This window comes from Tympanuchus pallidicinctus, unplaced genomic scaffold, assembly GCF_026119805.1.
Source record: "Tympanuchus pallidicinctus isolate F22 unplaced genomic scaffold, pur_lepc_1.0 scaffold20, whole genome shotgun sequence".
Classification (NCBI taxonomy): domain Eukaryota; kingdom Metazoa; phylum Chordata; class Aves; order Galliformes; family Phasianidae; genus Tympanuchus; species Tympanuchus pallidicinctus.
This window is the reverse complement of record NW_026294722.1, coordinates 4,434,274-4,454,835: the sequence shown is the minus strand read 5'-3', so window position 1 is coordinate 4,454,835 and position 20,562 is coordinate 4,434,274. Positions and strand designations below refer to the sequence as shown.

Here is a 20,562-nt window from a genome sequence, read left to right as displayed (position 1 = left end):
GCGAGCCCTGGGTCACGGTGTTCCTAGGGACGGCTCTGCCCCGACACACCCGTCCCGGCGCCGCCAGCCCCGCAGGGTGACAGGGCGCTGGGGACACGGGGCTGCCGGCGGGACAGCCGCGAGCATAAAGCCTCGGGAACGGCCGTCAGCGCTCCATCCCCGCTTTCTGACCACGCCATCCCCACTACTCGCTTCGGCCACGGCCGTCGCCGTGCCCCCTCGCGTCCGCCGTCCCCGTCGCGGCACGGGCACCCCGCCGCTCACCGGGGCGGCACGCGGAAGGCACCCGCCCGGCTCCGGCCGCGGGTTCGCCGGGACGGGCGCCGGTCCCGGCCCGGGGGCGCCGCCCGGTCCCGCCTCGCCGGGGCGGTGCCGCCACCCTCCCGCCCCGCGGCCGGGCCCCGCCGGCGGAGCCACGCGAGAGCCGCGCGGCGCTGGGCCCGGTGCTGCCGGCGGGCGCGGGGCGGGCCGGGCCGGGCGGGGAAGCGCGCATGAGCCGCGGCGGCGGCGGCGGCGGCGGAGGGGCGGGCGGGAGAGCGGCGGCGGAGCGCGGGCGGCGGCGCGCCGGGGAGCCCCGTACGGCGGCCCCACAGCCGCGGGCGGCGCCGCTTCGCCGCTCGGGGGACGCCCGGCCCCAGCGCCCCGCACCGCAGCCGCTGCCGCCGAGGTAAGCACCGAGCGAGGCCCCGGCCCGGCCCCGCCGCGGGGACCCCCCGCCCCCGCTCCCGTTCCCGCTCCTCCGGCCGCAGCCCGCGTCGCCATTTTGCCTCTCGCTTCCCCTCCCGGGAGCGCGGGGCCGGTGGCGGGACGGGGCCTCGGCACAGCCCGGAACGGGCCCCGAGCGGGGGCGGCGGCGGCGGGGCCCTAAGCGAGGTGACGGGGGCGGGGAGGAGCGGGGAGGGGGCGGGCTGAGGGTCCGAGGGGTCGATGGGCCGGGGGGTGAGCCGGCCGTGGCCGGGTCGGCGAGGTGACGGGAAAGGTGAGCCGGGAGGGAGGACGGGGGGCGCGGCAACCGAGGGTGGAACGGCCCGGGGCACCGAGGTGACGGGCGGCCCTGGACGAGCGGATCCCGGCCGGGGAGGTGACGGGAAGATGCGTCGGCCGGGGCAGGAGGATGAGGGACCCGGCCGCCGGGTATGGCACGGCCCAGGCCGTGGAGGTGACAGGTGATGGCGTGACCCGGGCAGGCCCAAGGAAGTGACAGCGGGACGGGCGTCCGCCTCTGCTCGCACCGGCGGAGCCCAGCGGTGATGTGACGCACGGCCCCGCAGGTCACCGGGCAGTGGTGACACCGGGTGGTGGCTCCGGCCGGGGCTGCTGCTCACTGTCTGCTGGGATTTTGTGTGTGTTTGTGTTTGTGTGTGTGCTTTTCCCATTTGCTTTTGTGCCTGAGGATGGCCGAGGGGGAGGGACTTGCTAATGTGTTTCAGACAGAAACTTTCAAACCATCAAAAGCTTCACCCGCGCCCAGAAACAGGCACTTGGGTGAAGTGCGGTGGCTGGGTGCTACTTCTGCTCGGTGCAAGTGATTTCCTGCAAAAGGGACTCATAGGGGTACTAAGGGGAACCGCTGGCCAGCGGGTGTTGCTGGATTTGGGTGACGGTGGTGATGCTGAAGGACCTCAGATGGACATCCCCTGCAGCCACCAGCTGCACTCAGAGCACTGCAGAGGGGCAGGGGAGGCAGCGACATGCATGGCATCTCCACTGGCACAGGGTGGCCATCCTTACCCCAGTGGTCATGTCACCCGCCAGGTGCTTCCCTCTTGCTGATTCCCCTTTCTCCCAAAGGAGCCTTTTCCCATGCCCAAAAGTTTCTCTTAGTGCACAACCCTGAGCTCCTTTTGATGGCTGTCACCTGTGACGGCCTCGCTGCATCCCCACTGCCCAGCATGCCGCTCACCCCACAGCTCACTTGCCTTTTTGGCATTACCTCCATCACGCCGAGCCATCAGTTAATTATTGACAATAAGCGGAGCGAATCAATGGATGATGTGTGCTGAGATGATTGCAAAGTGCTGGGGCCACGCAGCATTCCCTGCTGGAGTGTGTGTGTGTGTGCTGCTGACCTGGTCCACAGTGACTGATACGTTTTCAAGTGTGGAATCAGTTCCCCTTTTCCAATTCATGCCAAATGTGCCAGCGGTCAGGCTGTGCCCAGCACCTCCTTGGGAGGAGTTGTGATAGAGTGAAGCTGGACCTGCAAAGATGCCTCCCCCGGCCTCCCCCAGTGCATCCCAGCACCGCTCACAGCTGGGACCTGCCAATGTCTGTTTCTCTCATCACCGGCTGCAAAATGCACCAAAACGCAGTGGAAGCATGGAAAGGCTCACGGCACAGGCTGTTGGCTGGTGTCAGCGGGTGTGACTCAAATCAAGTAAGAAGTTTGGATATGACTGAAGACAATGGGCTGATTTCTGCTCTCTGGCTCTGGGGCAATTCCTCTGGGATCCCCGGGGTTGTATTGATGGTCATGGAGTGGCACTTGGCTCTTGCTAGGAGGTTTATTGGCTTTTATTTTTCGTATAAGCTAAAAATTAGAGGGGGGAAAAAAAAAATCAAAGCAGTATTTGATGGGGAAAGCAAAGAAGTTTCAAACCTCCAAAACCGGCCAGAAAGGGCCTCACTGATGGGACAGAAGTGATCAGCAGTGATAGTGGGACTGCAGGTCCAGGACTGGAGCGCTCAGGAGCGATGCTCAGCCCCAGGATGGAGCGTTAGGAAACGATGCTCAGCTCATCCCTTGCTCCCATTGCTGCCCGTCACTGCTGCTGGGTGTGAGCATGCAGGGTGTCTGCTCCCGGCAGGACCTTCCCTGCGTGTTGTCCTTCACAAGTGGCACAGGAGGGGAGGGCACTGGCCCATTTGTTCCCGTGGATGAGCTGCAATTTGGGGAAAGACTGCAGGGACCCCACTGGGTGCCCACTCCCAGAGCCGCTGCAGCTCATACCCAGATCTTCTGCTGCAGGAGTTCAAAGGAGTGGAATAAATGATTCCTGCGTTCGGCACTGAATGCCAGAGAACCTGTTGCCAAGAATGAAATTTCTCATTTGATTTGATTAACCTTTGTGTCTGCACAAACAACCCAATATTTGTCACTGGCTGAACACTTGCTGGAGGAGTTTGCCAGCTCGTCTGGGAGCATCTGGTCTGCATGCCATGCACAGTTATGCTCTCCTGCGCAGGAAGTCCCTGTTGTCACCTCTGGAAGGACACCTCAAGGGACAGCACAGCGTCCCACACTGTGATAACAGTGCTCTGGGGGTGGGGGCCTGCAGCCCCTTTCCCATGGTGTGGGTTCAGGGGAGCTGCTCCCCGAGCACCGCAATCCGACCGGGCACCTGGGCAGGGTGATTGGGGATGCTGAGGGGGCACATCTTTGGCTTGGATTGAGCTGAACGATGCAGACGGGGTTATGTGAGAGGCATCAGAGGCTGACAGGACACATCTGTGTTTTAAAAAATGTGTGCACGTGGGAGAGAAGTGTTAAGCAGAGGTGAAAAGAAGGCAGCAGGTGGCACTTCCTGCAGTCGCACTGCTTGTGTCTGTCTGAGCATCAGCATCACTTCCCTGGCACTGTCCATAGTCTTCAGGCTGGATGTGGCCATGGGGGCCAGCAGGACCCACTCCCAAAGCCCTGACACCCCTAGGGCAGGTTTGATCCCTTGGTGCAGCTGGGCTCTGCAGCAAGATCTGAGTTGAGGGCTATAGTGCTGCATCCAGACACTGCTCACTGGTGCCCAATCCCACACTTGCTCAGCCCAGCAGTGAATTTTGTCTGCATTGCAAGAAACTTTTCCAAACCAGACAGGCTGAGCCCCTCCTGCAAGGTGCATCCCTCATCGTGCTGCATTGTACCGGGCTGTACAGCCCACAGCACTGCACCCGGGTGGCTCACTCCAAGCAGCTGTGTTATCTGCCTTCATTCAAGTGTGAGGTTTGGGTTCAGTGTCTGAGGATACTTGAAATGAACTTGGGCAAAAGCAGCCACTCCATGGCCTTAATCCTCCTGAAGCAGAGGGGTCTCCTGCTGGTTGCTTCTGCAGGGAGCACGACCGGGCCTTCCGTGATAATTTCTGATGTTCATTATTTATAGAGAAACCAAATTGAATTATTAATACAGAAAATTTAGATAACATTAGCAATTCTCGGTTTATAACAGTTTCCCATTAATAAGGAAAATTGGAAATTTATCACTACATCTGTTCATTAAAACTCACTATTTTTTTTTCCTTTTGGTGTCTTAAATGAAAGCATAGAAATAAACGAAGAGGAAAAGCCATTTACTCTGTTACTTCTCTGGACGAAGCCAGCCCATAAGTTTTAATAAAGTCCTTGCTGTTATACGTGGAGAGGAAACCAGCTCATCATGAAAGCAGCTTTTCAACCATGTCTTTTGCATTGCTCAGCCGGAGGACAGATACTCAGAAACCTATCTTGTTTCTGCCCTTTGTGACAATGCTTCAGCTGTCAGATTTCTAATTTCCCTCCATTCCAGCAGCTCTCCTTGCTTTCAGCATGTGTTCTTCCCAGCTCCATGTGACTTCTAACACATCCCCTGCTTGTTTCAGAGATGGCGGATTCCTATGCTTGTAAAGGTGGAAGGAAGACTGCAGGTTCCACCAAACCCAGCAAAGAGAGCAGGGCAGAGGCGAGGCTGAACCCTCCAGCAGAGCTCCCCAGGCTGGGTAAGGAACTGCTTTTCTGTCTCTGAATGTGAATGGGCTGGAGGGGACGATCTCACCAAGCATCTGGCTAACGAGATGGGTGTCTCTAAATCTGTTTATCGTGGTGCTAGCTAAATGTTATGTGAAAGGGTGGAAAGGCTGAAATGAGTTCAGCCATCTGCTGCCTGCCGTGTCGTACCCCCTGGATGGAGCTCCTCGGGGACCCATGCGCTGTCGCTCTGATCGATGGTGGATTTCACTGTTCAGGCATCTCCAGACCGAAGGAGATTTTCTCCTGTCTGCTTCTGCTGAGCAGAGATGCTCTCAGCCCCTCTGTTGGGCTCACATGTGGCTCTGATCGTGGAGACTACGTGCATCCAGGGCTGGTGGCATCTTATCAGCGCCTTAGAAGTAGAGCAGACTTCGTTTTGGCCCTTCGTTCTGATTTACGTGGACTGAAAGTGATGCAGTGAAGAATGATGAAGGTACCTTGCTGCAACATCTGGGAAGGTGCCGAGAGAGTGGGAACAAGTATGGGGATTCCCTTTGTCAGGGTAAATAAGGCTTAATGCTGTCCCCAGCTGGCAGTTGGTCAATGAGGGCATGGAGAGGCATCTGAACTGGGAGCTTCCATCCACCTAATTGACGTGCAGCGTTACCAAAAGTTTTGAAACTTGTGGAAGTTGTAGAAAGGAAAGAAGAGCTGTCCCTAAGGCAAGCTGTGGCCGTGGGCATGCTGGGCTGCTGGATAGGGGTGTGCTCTTCTGGCTGCTCTGGGATCTTCTGAATTGGGGTAATTTTGAAGCATTTAGGAGAGAAAGCAGAAGAAAAGAAAGGAGAGGAGTAGCAGGTAATTGCTGTGTTGTGAGATTATGTGGTTCCCAGCTCTACAGTCCCGTGATGTGCAGTAGCTCCATTTCACGTGGAGGATGAGGTCCTTCCCTACATAAGCACATAGGAAGAGCTGGGTGCATGGTCTGAGCGTGCACGTAAGAGCAAACTGAAAATGCAAGAGGCATAAGGCAGGTGTGGTGAGCAGGAGTCCTCACAGCCACTCTAAAAGAGTTTTGGAATGAGCCCTGCAATGCTGCTCCAAAACCTGCAGTTTGGGGGAGTGAGCCTGCAAGATCTTCCCTGCAGCTCTGGAGCAGTGAGGCTGCCTTGCAGGGCCAGATGGGAGGCCTTAGGAGTTTTTATGTTCCTTAGAGGTTGCTGCTGTGCTGTACGTGAACAGCCAGCTCTTGCAGATGAGGCCTTCTGAGTTAGTGGGATTCCCGAGGGATGCAGCATCTCCAAATGATGCTTTTATGGGTACCAAAATGAAGCAAACCAGCTGGCTCAGCTTCTGAGGGCTGGGAAATAAATGAGGAAATTGTCTTGCTTGCTATTTTACCTCTGGCCGCTGGGGCAGAAGGCATGAAAATGAAGAGAGCCTATGGTTTTGGCAGGGCTTCTGTAGGTAACTGGCTTTCTGTTTAATCTCTCTCACTTGCTGAGAAATCTGGGATTGGCTTCAGAGTGCCACAAGTGCCAGGCTTGGAGCTGAGCTCTGCTTGCTCGGGAGCTGGGGCCATTGCTGATGCACCTTCTGGCCTCTTCTTCATGTCTGATTTGCACCAGGGAAGGGTGTTTTATAGGTTGAGTTAGTTGAGGTTTTTAATCTCAACTGCCCTCTGCTAGCTGTTTCAGGTTTCCTTCTCTGGGATGCTTTTTCAGCTTGGTTCTGTTGTCGTAGCAAATGGCTTTCATTCCTGATCCCTCTCATTAAGCCCCCTCAGACCTCAGTCTGAATGTCGTGCATGAGACTCAGCACTGCTTAAAGCATGACAGTTTAAGGAGCCTTGCAGCAATCTCTCCATTCAGGTGGGTCTCTTACAGCCATGCTGATGCTCTGCACGTGTGCTGCTTGCCTCCAGAGGAGGAGTTGGCAGTGCTTTGATCGCCTTGCTTTTGAACAGGCAATTTTCATTCCTCTTGGTTGTTACTTTTGCTTCCTCCTTTTGAGCTGTGCCAACAAGTGCTTGTGCAGGCAGATTTGTACATGCCCCAGTAGGGAGCAGGGTAACAACACGGTCTGAGCTCCCGGGCCCTTCCTTTGTCCGTGTGTTGGCTTTTGCACAATTGCAGCCAAGCTATGAGTTGTGCCGAAATCTATGTCAGAAAATTGCCATTTCTATTTCTTGCTATTTCCATCACTTCAGTTCAACTGCCTGACCTCTATTTTCAGAAATTGCCCTGATTTGGAATGTTTCTCTTAGCAATTGTTAGACTCTAAAAGCAGAGCACAAGAGGGACTGAGCAGCACAGAGCACCCATGGTGCCAGGGCAGTCATGCGGCACCATCAGCACGGCTGGGTCCTCTGGGAGAGGCTGCTTGTGCTGGAGTTCTTCCGAGCCAGGGGGGTGTGAACTGGCTGCCAGCACTCTGATGGTGAAGATAAACCTGAGCATGTGTCTGGTGAGACTGAAACTGTCCTAGTGAATAGATTTCCTGCCCAGAAGCACCTCACCAAGGCTCTCCAGACCCACAGGGTGACAGCAGAACTGCGCTCCAGCTAGGAAGGATTAAAGTTAGTGTTACAATGGATTGACTTGAGAAACTTCCTCAAGCTCTGCATACAAACCCTGATGAAAGTTGTCGTGGTGTTTGTTCCACTTGGCTCAGTCTCTTGTGGTTGTGAGTTAGGTGAATTCGGGACTTTGCTGTCCTTGTGAGCCTCAGTGTCCAGTCTAAGACTTGGCACAGTTCATTGTGTTTGTGCTTGTGCCCCACGCCACCACGTTGGGAAGCTCATGATCTCTGTGGCTGTTTGGAAGTGGTGACAACATCTGGCTGAACAGAGCAGGTTTCTGGATGGGACAGTGAGAATCTGCTGTGAGCACACACAGCCATGGCCCCTCACAGAGGTGTCCGTGTCACCTCTCCTCCTGGTGTGAGCCCCTCCAGGCACTGCCTTACTTGTCCTTCACCCCCTGCCATTCCCATTCCTGCTGCTCCCCGTGGAAGTCAGTGTCCTGCAGCCCCAGGGCAGCTCAGTCCCACCAACCATGCAGAGTGAACAGGGGATTTCAACAGCTGGTTCAGCACACAGATTTCTTTTGCTAAGTAGCATAGTTATGGAAGGATTTCCATCTGACTCAAACGAGAGTGTGGCTTTCAGCTGAAAATGCTCAGTGCTTTGCTCTTAAAGGAGAGCAGTCTGCAAACTGCAGGAGAAGCTGGACTGTGCTCAGTCACCTCCTGCACAGGTGTCTGCAGGTGCATGGACTTTGCACTGAGTTGCAATGAGGGAAGCTGGAATTGCCTTCAGAGGGGGATCTGCATCTTGTGCAGGGCAGCCTGGAGCCAGGCAGACACCATGGGGTAGGATGGGCAGAAGGTGACTTTTGCTACATTTGTTTGCAGGAAATGCAACCAGTGACAAAACCGAGGGCAAGAAGAAAGGACGACCCAAGGCCGAGAACCAGGCACTGAAAGACATCCCTGTAAGAGCCCAGATGCGGTCCCTGCCTCTGCCTTGCTCCCTGCACCACCCACTACAGTCAGCCTTGCTCTGTTAAACCTACCTTTCAGGTGGTTTAATCTTCAAAGCAGCATGTTAATGAGCTTAGCAGAATCTTGGGTCCTGTACCCCTCTGTGCGAGTGCACAGCATCGCTAAGCACCCTACAAAGCCCTGGTGGGGAGCAGTACCCCCTCCAAATTCTCCTTCCCAGTGCTGTTCCCAGATGAGCTCATTTCTCTTGCAGCCACCTCAGGTTTGGCTAACGATCAGGGAGCACTGGTTGATTTATTCCCCCTAGAATCTTGCAGTTTAATTCCAGCACACTGGCGTGGACAACACACAGAGCAGTTAGTCGTGAGGGAATGAGCACAGTGTGATTTACCACCTGAATGAAATGTGGGGTAGTTAAATCACCCAGGCAATTTCTGGCCTGATTTATTCCCCAGCCTGGCCGGGAGCACGCTGTGTGCCTCAGGAGGCACAGCAAGGTAAATTCTCAGGGGGAACTGAGAGTCTGCACAGCCTGCAATGCGTGGCTCCATCCCCATGTCTTTCACAGGTGAGAGGGAGCACTGAAACCATTGGGAGGGGACTGGGAGTGGACAGGGATGATCAGAAATCCCATCTGTGCCCCTGGACCTCTCAGAACATAGCGGTGCACCCCCAGGCACGAGGTGCTCATCGCTCAGCTGCGTCTCTCATCTCTCCTGTTCCCAGCTCCCACTGATGAACCAGTGGAAGGATGAATTCAAAGCCCACTCCAGGGTGAAATGCCCCAATTCAGGCTGCTGGCTGGAGTTTCCCAGCATTTATGGCTTGAAGTACCACTATCAGCGCTGCCAAGGGGTAAGGAGACCGGAGGGCCATGTGTCGTTCCCAGTGGCCTTTTACATTGCAGTCTGCAGGGTAAAGCTGCTCTCAGGCCTTATACCCTTTGAGAAACATGGGATGAATATGGGGAGGACACAGGGACAGGCTGGAAGGTGCTTACAAGTGGGTCCCTCGTGGTTTTGGAGGGAACGTGGACATTTGGGAGCTGTCATGAGGGGAAGGGTATTATTACTCACTGTGTCCATAACTGCACCAGAAAAATGCTGGCCTTGCTGAGGTCTGACATCCTCGCCCACCTTTCTCTCCCTTCTCCACACAGGGCGCAATCTCGGAGAAGCTGACGTACTCCTGCTCGTACTGCGAAGCTGCCTTCAGTTCCAAAACCCAGTTGGAAAAACATCGTCTCTGGAATCACTTGGACCGACCAGTGCCAGCCAGCAAAACAGAAAGCAAAGTGCAGAAGGCCATCGGGAAGAGCAGCGGCAAGAAAAGGTACTGGGCTGCGGCTGGGCTGTGCGGTAGTGGCATAGGGATGGCTGGAAGCCTCCATTCCCATGGCCTGGGATTAGGAGTGGGGAGAAGTGTCAGGACATTTGTCTTTCAACCCCTCTTTAAACAAGCCCTCTGTGCTTTGCCCTAGAGCTGCTGAGAGTTCAGCTTGCCCCACCATCCATCCCAAACAGGCAAAGACGGAAAAAGCCGTGTCCCAGGATCATGCTGAGAATGGCGAATGCCCGGCGGAGAGCCGGGAGAGCAAGGAGTTTCAGATCGCCGCAGCCGAGGCGATTGCAGCTGCCACCCCCACAGCAAAGTCCTCGAGTGGCAAGGATGGCGGGCAGCAGGGGGGCAGCCAGGCATCGCTGCAGGAGGAGGACCCGGAGAGGATGAAGCACAGTAAGATGAGAGCCTGGGGCTGTGCTGGTTCAGGAGCCCAGGGGAGGGGGTTCCCGTGGGAAGGGTCAGGGTTGTGATCCAGTGAATGCTGCTGAAGGTACCTGGATGTAATTAAGCCTTTGTTTTTTTAACATCCTGCTAATTTGCTCCCGTGGTGTCTTGCAGCAGTGAGTTTCACTGTGAGTTAAGAACAGGTAGTAGCTATAGTAGAGATATTTCTCTAGTACTTGTGGGGTTGGACGTGGATTGAATTACCTGCAGCATAGCGAGCTGCATAGTCAGCTTCTCTATCCTGAGTGTGGCATTAAACCAGGCTGAGTGACAAACACATTTTCCTTACCTGTTGGGTGTCAGGAAGCTCTTCTTAGCACTGTGTGGCAGGCAGAGCTGGGCTAAGCCAGGCCATGGTTACCCCTGTCATAGCGTGGGTTTGCACTTCTTGCGGCTCCCCAAGTGAACCAGCACCAAATACCTTAGCTTGTGAGGCTCTTGGCACTGGACAGAACCGTGGCTTCAGTCGTTGAATTGGCCTTAGGTATTATGACTTCTAGTTTTGTGGTGAAGCAGAATCCTGTTAGTGTTCACTAGGCTGCCTGCTGCATTCCGCATCTCCTTTATTTCATAGTGGTAAAGGCCTCCTTGGGATGATCCCTTTCCTCCTGACATGGAGTGTGTGTACAGCCCTGGCCCTGGGACAGCTGAAATCCACCTGGCAGTAAGGGTATTTGACCAAATCTCTCTCTCTGTTTCTCTCTTTTGAGTCAGGAAGGAAACAGAAAACTCCTAAGAAGTTTACGGGGGAGCAGCCGTCCATCTCGGGAACATTTGGACTAAAAGGTAATATGGATGGATCAGCTGTGGTTTGTAGCTTCACTCTGGGACATTTCAGGGAGAAGCTACAGGGACATTTCAAGCCCTTTCCCCAAGAGCCCTCCCTGTGGTGGAAGTAAAAGTGGGAGCCACTGTGCACAGAGATGTCGTGGCAGAGGAACTGGTGCCTTTGACTGTAAGAGGAAATTGGAAAAGAAAGGCAATGACATTGTTATCATTGCTACCAACCCAATCTGCTCTTCTTGGGAGCCTTTCCTGGAAAATGAGGGAAGAGAGGGAAGGACCTGGTTAAGTCTGTAACAGAGAGTAAAGAGCTGCTGGCACCAGTGAGCTGTGAGGCAGGCGATCTCTGGCTTGGGATGCCACAGTATTGCCAGTGGAGCTGAAAATTATTTCTGCTGAGTAGAATTGTGACACATCCATTCCTCAGACTGTCTCCAGTGCTGGTCGCCCACGTTACAGAAAATGAATTCAAGGGTGAAGAGATGCATTACTGGGATCTTTTCTGAGAGGAGACTCAGAATTTGGCTTCTTCAGCTTGACAGAGCAAGAGTGAGTGGGACTGTGGTCGTGCTCCATCAGCACACCCAGCTGGGTATGGAGGGAAGAAACCTGGAACACCCCCAGCTTGAAAGCAACTGGATTTGTGCTGGCTATGAAACTCATTCAACTGAGGAAATAAAACATGCGTTTCTAGGCACTGGAGGAGGCAGCACCTTCCAGTACAAGTCCTGGGGGAGAAGCACTAATGGCTTTGAAGGAATTAAACACACTTACCAAAGAGCAGATGGGATGTGGTCTCTGTGATTTCCTGTCCTCTGGCTCCTGGGAAGTCTGGGTTTGTTTCCCTTAACTTCCCCGCAGAGACTCTGCCACAGACTGAAATGTCTGCTGTGGGTTCCTTGTGAATAAACCCATTCCCCCATGGCCTACTGCCTCAAATGGAAACTGAACAAGAGCAGGCATTTCCCAGTGTCCCTGTGGTTCAGCATACCATCTGTAACACAACAAAGTTTGCTCCCTGGGGGCAAAGGTGCCTCTAGGGTCATGGGGTGCTGTTTCTGCATGTATGGAGAGCCCTGCTTTTGAGTTCCTCTCCCAGCTCATTCTTTCAGAGCCCTTTCTAGTTTGCAGGCAGCTCAGTGATGGTTGCCATCAGCCAAGGGGACTGTGCTAGGTTTCCTCTTCCTGTTCACCTGTTGCCAGGTCACCTCTCCTCCCCTTTTGTCCTTCCTCACCTTCCCAGAAGCCAGCAGGACCAGGAGAGACCTGTGTCCATCATGACAGTTGTGTAGAGAGCCAGTGGTGAGAGGTCCTGTGGGATATGGTGTCTGGGAACCCAGTTTGTCCAGTTTTCTAAAAGGAATCCTCATTCTTTGGAGGAAGCATTAAGCCTTTCCAAGTGCAAGTTCACCAGCAGGAGCATCCCTTTTATATCTTGGACTTGTATTCAATTGCCTCTTCTGGTTTATTGCAGAATGCCCTTTTGCCTTCTCTCCAGGATGTCTTCTTCCTGGTCTCCCTTGCCACAAGCAGTCTGCCTGCTTTGCCATGGTGTTTCTGTAGTTCCTAAATTGTGAGGATTGAGGGAAATGATTATTTCAGTTTACAAAGCATCACAAGTTAATTATAACATTGTCCGTCGTAATGTGGTCCCACACATACAGCCTTGGCAGACCTACACCTATCTCACTGTTCCTAGGTCAGAAGTAGAGGTATTTTTCCTGCTATGTGTAAGTTGGTCGGGTGCTATTAAAGCAAGTGTTGAAGAAAGTCCCTCCTCACTACAGGTCTCGTCAAAGCAGAGGACAAGGCGAAAGCCCATCGAGCCAAGAAGCTGGAGGGGAGCACGAACATGGAGGAGCTGAAAAAGAAACCTCCAGGAGCTGGTGTGAAGAAGGAAGCAGCTGTGCACCTACCAGCAGGTAAGGCTGGTGGAGGCAGAGCAGGGGCAGCAGCTCTGCATGCAGCCTGGCTGCTTAGCAGCTCGGTCCTCTGCTCTGCACTGAGCCTGCCCACCTGCACAGCCTGTGATCCCTGCTTCCCTCCTGGTCCGGCAGCCTCTGTGCTGGATGAGTTTTCATGAAGGTTTGTGAGGAAAAGCAGAAGCTAGACCCAGCACAAGACTACAAATAGGAGCAGACAGTTCCTGTCCTTTTGAGGTGTAGCAGGCTGACCATAATATCACAGCTGACATCCTGAAAGGGGGTCACTGTGAGGATAGATGGGTTTGCTGTAAGTGCTGGGAGTTAGCAGCCAGATCCTGGTTCCACCTGGCTTCAGTGTGACCACAGTTCAGAGCAGCTCCTGGGATACTGGCATTTTTGTAACTTCATCTCCATGAGCAATGCCAACATGTAACTGACTATGACTGCATCTTCCTGGAGCCCTCAGGGTGCAGCCTACAACCTAGCACAGGCTGACTTTCTCTGGGAGCTCTGACAGCAGGAGGAACGCAGGATGTGCAAGATAAATACAGCTGCAGTACCTTGCTCTGGTTTCAAATTCAAATAAACAACTTTGTGATCTCACAGCCATGCAAAAGATTCCAAATAAACAGACTTGGCGGATTTTATTCAGGCCGGGCTTCCCTTGCATGAAACCCAGCACAGTTCTGCTGAGAACACGGCATGAAATCTGGATCTGGGGGCAGGTTTTGGCTGCATGTGTCTTTTATTGTAGGTGTTTTTAAGCTGGACCTGGCCATTCAAATAAACACACGCCTGGAAGACAGCACTCCCCTAGCTGCTTGTTTGTCTGCTGGGAAAAGAAATGCCAGAGAAGCTTTCCAGGCACACATCTGAATGGAGCCGAGGCTCTCACCTTTGTTTCACTTCCACTAATTGTTTTATTTGGCAAGAGGGAGTCATTCTGAGCAGGGCAAGTTCAGGTGATGAGGGGCGCTGTAACTCCCAGTATGCAGAATACCAGCAGGAGTTGGAAATGTGAAATGCCACCAAATGCCAGCAGGTCAGGTAACCCACATCAGTGACCCGTTGGCCCTGTTTGCTGCACCTGCAGGAGCAGAGGGACTGGCATGGTTTACACGTGCATGATTTGTGTCCAGCTTTGGTTTGGCCCGTGCGTATAAATATCTGTCTTTTAAACATCACAAACTTTCCTGCTTCAGTGCCTTTCAACATGACCAACCCAGGCTTGTGAAAGAGGTGCTCTCTGCTTGTCTCTGGGTGTCACACCTCCCTCCTCTCTCTCACCAGCAAATCCCGAGGACCAGTGGCAGCGGGAAATCAGTGAGAAGGGAGAAGTTGCCTGTCCAACCTGCAGTGTTATAACCAGGAAAACCATCGTTGGGCTCAAAAAGCATATGGATGTCTGCCAGAAAGTAAGAGCTTGCCATACTCAGTCACACAGATCTGGATTTTGGAGGGGATTGGCTGTGTGCATGCGCTGCTTTTAAATGCATATTGGTATTCCTAAAACCAGTTCTGGGCTGTGGCTGATAGAGCACTTGCTAGTTGTCTTCAGAGAGCTGGCTGCCTCACTTTGATGTGAATTCACAGGGGGATATGGACACCTAATTCTCATCAATTCAGAATCCCTTTGTGGTCTTGGCCCCTTGTTGCCATATCTCCAGCAGAGTTGGGTATTTCTAGTAGCTAAATGAATAGTTTCAAGGCTGGAGAGATTGTTGGGGTTGTCTCTAATCTGGCCTCCTACAGAGCCCTGGCTGCAGGATTTCACTCTGTGCCATGCCTTGCATCAGGCCAGATAAATTGTGGTTGAATGAGAGCACGTCTCAGTGAGATACCAAGCCTCAGTGTGCTCGAGCAGACTGTCGAGATGCAGAAGTTTAGTAATGGTGCAGTGAAAAATTGTCTCTCTGCCACACCAGCATCCATCAGAGCAAAGGATTACGTCTTCATCCGTCACCTGGTGTGGTGCAGAGCCATTGCCACAGAAAGCCAACGTGGGATCAATGCCTCCCACTTTGAAAATACTTTGCTCAGCTTTGATTCCACATTCATTTTCTGTAAATGCCTCCTCAGCCTGTGCCTCACTATTTATATGGCAGTGAGAGGCTATTATCCCTTCCAAACCATGCATTACATTGATGCCAGGCCTCTGCTAGTGTCCTGGCTTCGATGGAATGGGGATCTTGGCCATTTTATCTCCTATCTCTGTGCTTTCCAAGCACCTCCCTAGCCAAGCAGGCTCCGTGTGGGCTGCAAGGCTAGCCAGCCTACCGAATGCAGATCTTTGAGAGCCATCAGGTCTGTCTTCCCCTCTATAAATAGGCCTGTGGGTGCTCAGCCAAGGAATTGGGGCTTGCACAGCCTGCCAAGCTTACGGTGAAGTGGAATCACAATGGCCTTGAGAGCCAGACCTGCCCAAAAGGACATACCTATGCTCTGGCTGTGAGAACAGACACACCAGCCCTGGTGGATGTGCAGGCTTCTGCTGTAGGACCAGCTGTGCTGCTCCTTTTTCCCATGAGGCACAGTCACTCCTGGGGTAACTGTCACGGAGCTGGGGTGCTTCACAGCATCTCTGCTAGAGCAGTCTGTGGCCCAACAAGTTCAGTCCCTGTGTGTGGCTGCAGTTCCACTTCCCAGCAGCATCTCTGCAGTGAGCCTATGGCGTAGCTGTGCCTTGAGCTGCTCCCATCAGAAAGGAGTTTGGAGTGCAGGCACCCTCTCCGTTTGTTCTCTGCTGTAGTATCAGATTGAAGTATTTCTTAGCTGGAGTCTGCCCTCTTTCCTTAGATTTTGGAAAGGAAATAAGGGATAGGAAGGGTTGCAACATGCTTGGATCCGAAGGAGTTGAGGGCAGGTATATCCTGCCAGCATCCCAATTGAAATAGTTTATTAAGATGTGAACATATTGTGTTCTTCAGTGTTAATCAGAGCAGTAAGCCCTACAATGGCTGGCAGTGGCATCTGCTGAATTAAAGCTCTTTTAGCATTGACCTTGTTAGGATTGGTGATGCGATCTGGAACAAGATTAACCCATCAGAGCAGAGGTGCAAGTGAGTCATTTCCAGTTGGCTGCTGTGAGGTTTCGTTTTCAAGAGCTCCGTGATGAGGAGGGATTTGCAGCTCTGTCTGCATTCCCCTTCAGCTGCTAGGCCAGGTTTGAGTGAATGGACTGTGCTGAAGACGGAGCATCCTCCAGGCAGGAAGAGCAGGAACAGCCACAGCCATCCCAATGTAGTTTCCCTGCTGAGACATCCTGTCTCCTAGAGCTCAGAGCATTCCCCTCTTTAGTCAATAAATTCTTGTATTTGCCCCAGCAAAAGTCATCACTCACTTACTCACTTTCCAAGTTCCCCTTCTGCATCAGTGTGTGCATCATTCAGGAGACCAAGCTGGGTCAAACAGTGGAGTAACATGAGAAGTGTATGTGTGACTGTGTCCTGCAGTGTCTTAATTCTAAACAGTTCGGACACCCAGAAAGCACATCATACACCAGCATCTGTCATGGTTAATAGGGCTGCAGAGAAGAGGCTTCCCGCATGTCAGTAGATCAAAGCTGCTTCTCTGTCCTGACCCTCTCCCAGGAAGACATCAGGTCCAGATGCTTCCAGCCAGTGGGGTTTCAATCTACATGCAAAACTGAACGTTTTCCAAAAATTGGGACACATGGGTTTGATAACAGTATCCAAATTACAGAGAGATCCAGACCAACAAAGAGAAAACTGAACTGCAGGCTCAAAGTGGGTCGGGAGGACGGGGTGCTGAGTTGTCTGCTGGGTCCCACCACTGGTATTGGTGCAGCAGCGGCTGCCCACGGGGCTCACTGATGAGCAGCCCTTGGAGAACTGAAGGTGTCGGGGCCTCCATGGTGACTTGCCTCTGATTCCTTCAGCTGCAGGACGCCTTGAAGTGTCAGCACTGCAAAAAACAGTTCAAGTCCAAAGCTGGGCTGAATTACCACACCATGGCTGAACACGTCAGCAAGGTAAGAGAGCTGGGCAGCTCTCATCTCACACCTCATTTCTCCTCTCTTCCTAAAGATGCACATACAGAAGACAAAGCAATCAGCTGTCCACTTTCCTCCGTCTTTACAAAGGAGGGATTCACAACACCATCTCTGCAATGTCCTGCATGCTGCTTAGTCCAGGTGATAGCCTTACCCTTGCTAAGCAAAGCCATTCATTCCCAGGCAGCGACTTAAACTAATGTTGATCCCTGGGAATAGAGCAGAGAATGGAAAAATAAGACAGGAATTCAAATCCCAGAATGGCGGAAGATTCAGAGTATGGTGATGTGGATTTTGAGTGGCAAAGCTCTGCCTCCAAAACTGTGCCTGCACACCCAGCACTGGTGGGTTCTGCTTTGCACAGGTCTCAAAATCCGATGTTTTGCTCTCCACCATTTACATGAGAAATAGCAATAAAATTGGTTGTGAACAAAGTCTGGCAGGCAGCTGTTTTGGTGCTGTGCTTAACAAGCCAGTTGTGTCTGCCTGTGAGATACCAGGGCAAGGCATAACCATATTTCTACATGTCCCATGCTTACCAGTTGTGACTTGTCTTTAACCTGTGCATTCATCTCCTGCTCTTTAGCTTGGCTGGTGCAGGAACTGCTCGTCCATTTCTCAATTAACCCTTTCAGTGCAAACACAGAAAATGCATGAGCAAATCTGGTGTTGAACAGCAAAGGCTCAAAGCAGTGGGAGACGCAGCGCGAGGTTCACAGCTGCAGTGAGGCAGGGCTGTACCACCCACTCCTGGCACAGAGGACATGAGTAAATGGTTGACTCTGTCGCTTCTGTTACTTCCTTGTTTCCAGCCTGTTCCTGTGGAAACCGCTGCCCTTGGTGAACAGGAAGAGCGGGAAAGGCTGAGGAAAGTGCTAAAGCAGATGGGAAAACTGAAATGCCCCAATGAGGTATAAGAACGATTCCTGTTTCTTGTTCTCTGAGAAGAAGGAAGGAGCGAGTCCCAGTGCAGAGGGGACGTGTGTCCTCTGGGCATCCCTCGGTGTGCTCGACCTTGCACACGGTTCTGCCTTAGCTCAGCTGTCCCTGTCCCCGTCCCCATCCCCGTCCCTCTGGCTCCCAGTAAGAGGGTGACAGCAGAGCGGGTTGAGGAGCACTGAAGGCCGAGTTCTGCCTCCTGAACCCAGCAAGGGGCACAGGGCTGCTGCTGGTGTCCTGGGCACAGTGTAAAAATCAACCGAACAGCACCGAAATGGTGACAAGGCGGTTGCAGACAAGTCACGAACAGGTAACAGGGGCGTGTGGCTGAGGTTTGTCTCTGCAGCTGGTTTGCTCTGTGCGTAGCATACTTGGCAATGCCTGCCTGCCACTCGCTGCTCCCTGCCCGCCGTCTGTCTGTCTGTCTGGGGAGCCCTGTCTGTGTGTCAGAGCAGGGCAGGTAGCACGGGGCACTGGGACTGCTTCCTCTGCCTCTCCGTGTCACTGGGGCTGGTGATCCCCCGTGTCTCAGAGGGGTTTGCAGAGCAGGACGTGTCCCAGCCGTGCCCAGATCGATGGCACCGTAACCGCTTTGTCACAGCCCTCCCTCACCCCTCTCTTTGCCCCACCTCTGCAGGGCTGCGCAGCCAACTTCTCCAGCCTGATGGGCTACCAGTACCACCAGAAGCGCTGTGGGAAGCAACTCGCCGAGGCTGACAAGCCTGTCTTCAGCTGCCCCCACTGCGGGAAGAAATACAAATCCAAGGCTGGCCACGATTACCACGTACGGTCAGAACACCCGGCCTCAGTGAGCCCCCCAGACACCTCTGCAACCCGAGAAGTGGGGCCATCCCTCCCTGGGGGTGACTGCAGAGCTGCAGAGCCTGTGGGCAGGAGCGAGCCGGGCAGAGCCGGGCCAGGCAAGGCAGGTGCAGACGTCAGACTGATGTTCTCTCCATTCACATTACCACGCGTGTGTGTTGTACCGTGCGGTTTAGGTGGGGAGCAAGCAACAGCTCTCCCTGCCCCTCTAAAAAAGCAGGGAGCTGTTTTTAAGTGAGGGGAGTGACCAGTAATTCCTCTGTCCTCCAGCCAGCTCTCCATCCCTGGTTGCAAAACAAATATCAGACCGTGTCCTCAGGGCCAGCTACTCACAAGCCCTGGGGTGGCGGGATCCGTCCCTGGGGAGCATCCTGTTCTGTTCCGTTGATCCCTGCTGGCACTGCATCTGACTCTGATAACCCTGTAATTAATAAGTGGGGAGGTTTGTACAAATGAGAAGCCTGAGAGTGTGGAGGAATGCCATCAGCAGTGCTCAGGCTGGGTGGAGGTGGGAGGAGGTAGTTGTGTGTGTGCCTGTGGTCCCCAGCTTGGCGTGCTGCTGTTTCTGCAGCCCTCTCTGGCACACAGCAGGTTGGCAATCACATAACCTGAGCCTGAGCGTCCGCATCCCAGGACTGGAGCTTACCTCTTCTCCCCTGCTCATAGCAATATCTCTTTTGCAGCCGCCAGAGGAGCCAGAGGTGAAGCCAGAGCCCACCCCCATAGAGGATTTTGAAAGGACCCCGAGTGGCCGCATCCGTCGCACATCGGCTCAAGTGGCCGTCTTCCACCTTCAGGAGATAGCAGAGGATGAGCTCGCCAGGGACTGGACCAAACGGAGGATGAAGGACGACTTGGTACCCGAAACTAAGCGGGTAGGAGGATTTGCTTTCTCCTTGTTTCGGGCTGGGTGTACACAGAGATCCTGGAAGGGCAGCGTGGCCCCAGGTGGCTGAGCTCTCACATGTATGTGGTATGCTGTGTATTCAGTGAATTAGCAGTGATGGTAAATGTAGTGCTGAGCAGCCCACCTAGCAGTGGAAGTGCCTTTTCACTACTGCAGCCTGTCGTGTGCTGTCCTGCAGTGTGTGCTCTTGGCACATTGTCCTGCAGAGGCACTGAGCTCACTGACTTGCAGCAGGCAGGCAGGAAACTAGCACACAAACAAACTGGCATCATTCGTATGTGTCCTGGCATCTCCATGAGGTGCCCAGCGTAGAGAAGGATCAGGCCGTGGTGCCACCAGCCGTCTTGGAGCAGAACTGGAAGTTTAGAGCTAGCGCTCACTGAACACTTTTGATTTCCCCAGTGTGTTTCCAGATGACTTCAGCTGTAATGCATTTATAGCATAAAAATAACCAAGCCCAAAGGAGCTGTTTCATTTAAAATGCTCTGCAGTCCTCAGGGAGGAGAGGTGTTGTGCTGTCTTTCCCCCTTTCACTCATTCTTCTTTTCCTCCTTTCTATTGACTTTGGGTATTGGACACCAGACCTATGTGTGAGTGTACAAAGACATCAGAAGGGTTTCGGCCCCTGGCACAGCTGCACCATGACATTCCTTTGTGCTTTTTATGAGACGTTTCACATGTTCAGAATCTGATTGTTTAATGTGAGCCCCACATCAGTGCTAAGAAAACAACACGCAGGGAGGATGGTGGAAGCAGACTGGGGTTGAAAAGCAAGAGAGAGGGGAGTTGGACCAGATCCCAGGTGGCAAACAAGGCTCTTGGTCTGAAGGAGTGGAACCCTGAGCCCTGCACGTGCTGCTGTTCCTGCTGTCCCCAGCTGTGCCAGGCTTGTGTTGCACAGATAAATTTGAGGTCAGTGCAGGGAGCAATGCGTGTGTAGCTGTGAGTGTCTGTCTCTGGGCACGTCTTGCAGTGGCTGTCACGTTTCCTTGACAACATTCTCAAATATCAGCTGCTCAGTCTGTGCCATCTTTTCCTGAGGCGCAGTGCTGGGGGAGGTGGGAGACAGTGGGAGCTCTGCTGGGTCCAGCACTGCTGGGTAGCGCCTTGCATCGCTCAGAACCAGCTTGTGTTTAAAAGGTACTTCAGTTAAGTGTATGGAAAAACATTCCAGCATCCCCCAAATACAGCAAAAATAGCTGTTTCCTCAGGATCAGATTCAGCTG

At 53.4% G+C, this 20,562-nt stretch overlaps 1 protein-coding gene across 9 annotated transcripts in view; it reads left to right on the top strand.

The window, feature by feature from the left end:
- The first annotated feature begins 556 nt into the window (after nucleotides 1-556).
- ZNF512B (zinc finger protein 512B) overlaps nucleotides 557-20,562 on the top strand; it is a 30,156-nt gene continuing 10,150 nt past the window's right edge. Inside the window, exons 1-13 of one of the 9 annotated variants that reach the window (XM_052683574.1) lie at nucleotides 557-667; nucleotides 4,572-4,688; nucleotides 8,074-8,153; nucleotides 8,890-9,018; nucleotides 9,323-9,495; nucleotides 9,644-9,897; nucleotides 10,663-10,734; nucleotides 12,519-12,653; nucleotides 13,947-14,071; nucleotides 16,555-16,647; nucleotides 17,481-17,579; nucleotides 18,245-18,532; nucleotides 19,113-19,304. In XM_052683574.1, coding sequence (XP_052539534.1) covers nucleotides 4,574-4,688; nucleotides 8,074-8,153; nucleotides 8,890-9,018; nucleotides 9,323-9,495; nucleotides 9,644-9,897; nucleotides 10,663-10,734; nucleotides 12,519-12,653; nucleotides 13,947-14,071; nucleotides 16,555-16,647; nucleotides 17,481-17,579; nucleotides 18,245-18,532; nucleotides 19,113-19,304 — 1,755 coding nt within the window. In that variant the 5' untranslated portion in view covers nucleotides 557-667; nucleotides 4,572-4,573. Of the gene's footprint in view, nucleotides 668-1,025; nucleotides 4,689-8,073; nucleotides 8,154-8,889; nucleotides 9,019-9,322; nucleotides 9,496-9,643; nucleotides 9,898-10,662; nucleotides 10,735-12,518; nucleotides 12,654-13,946; nucleotides 14,072-16,554; nucleotides 16,648-17,480; nucleotides 17,580-18,244; nucleotides 18,533-19,112; nucleotides 19,305-20,562 lie in introns of those variants that run through there. The other 8 variants (XM_052683575.1, XM_052683582.1, XM_052683578.1 and 5 more) reach the window with 8 other exon arrangements.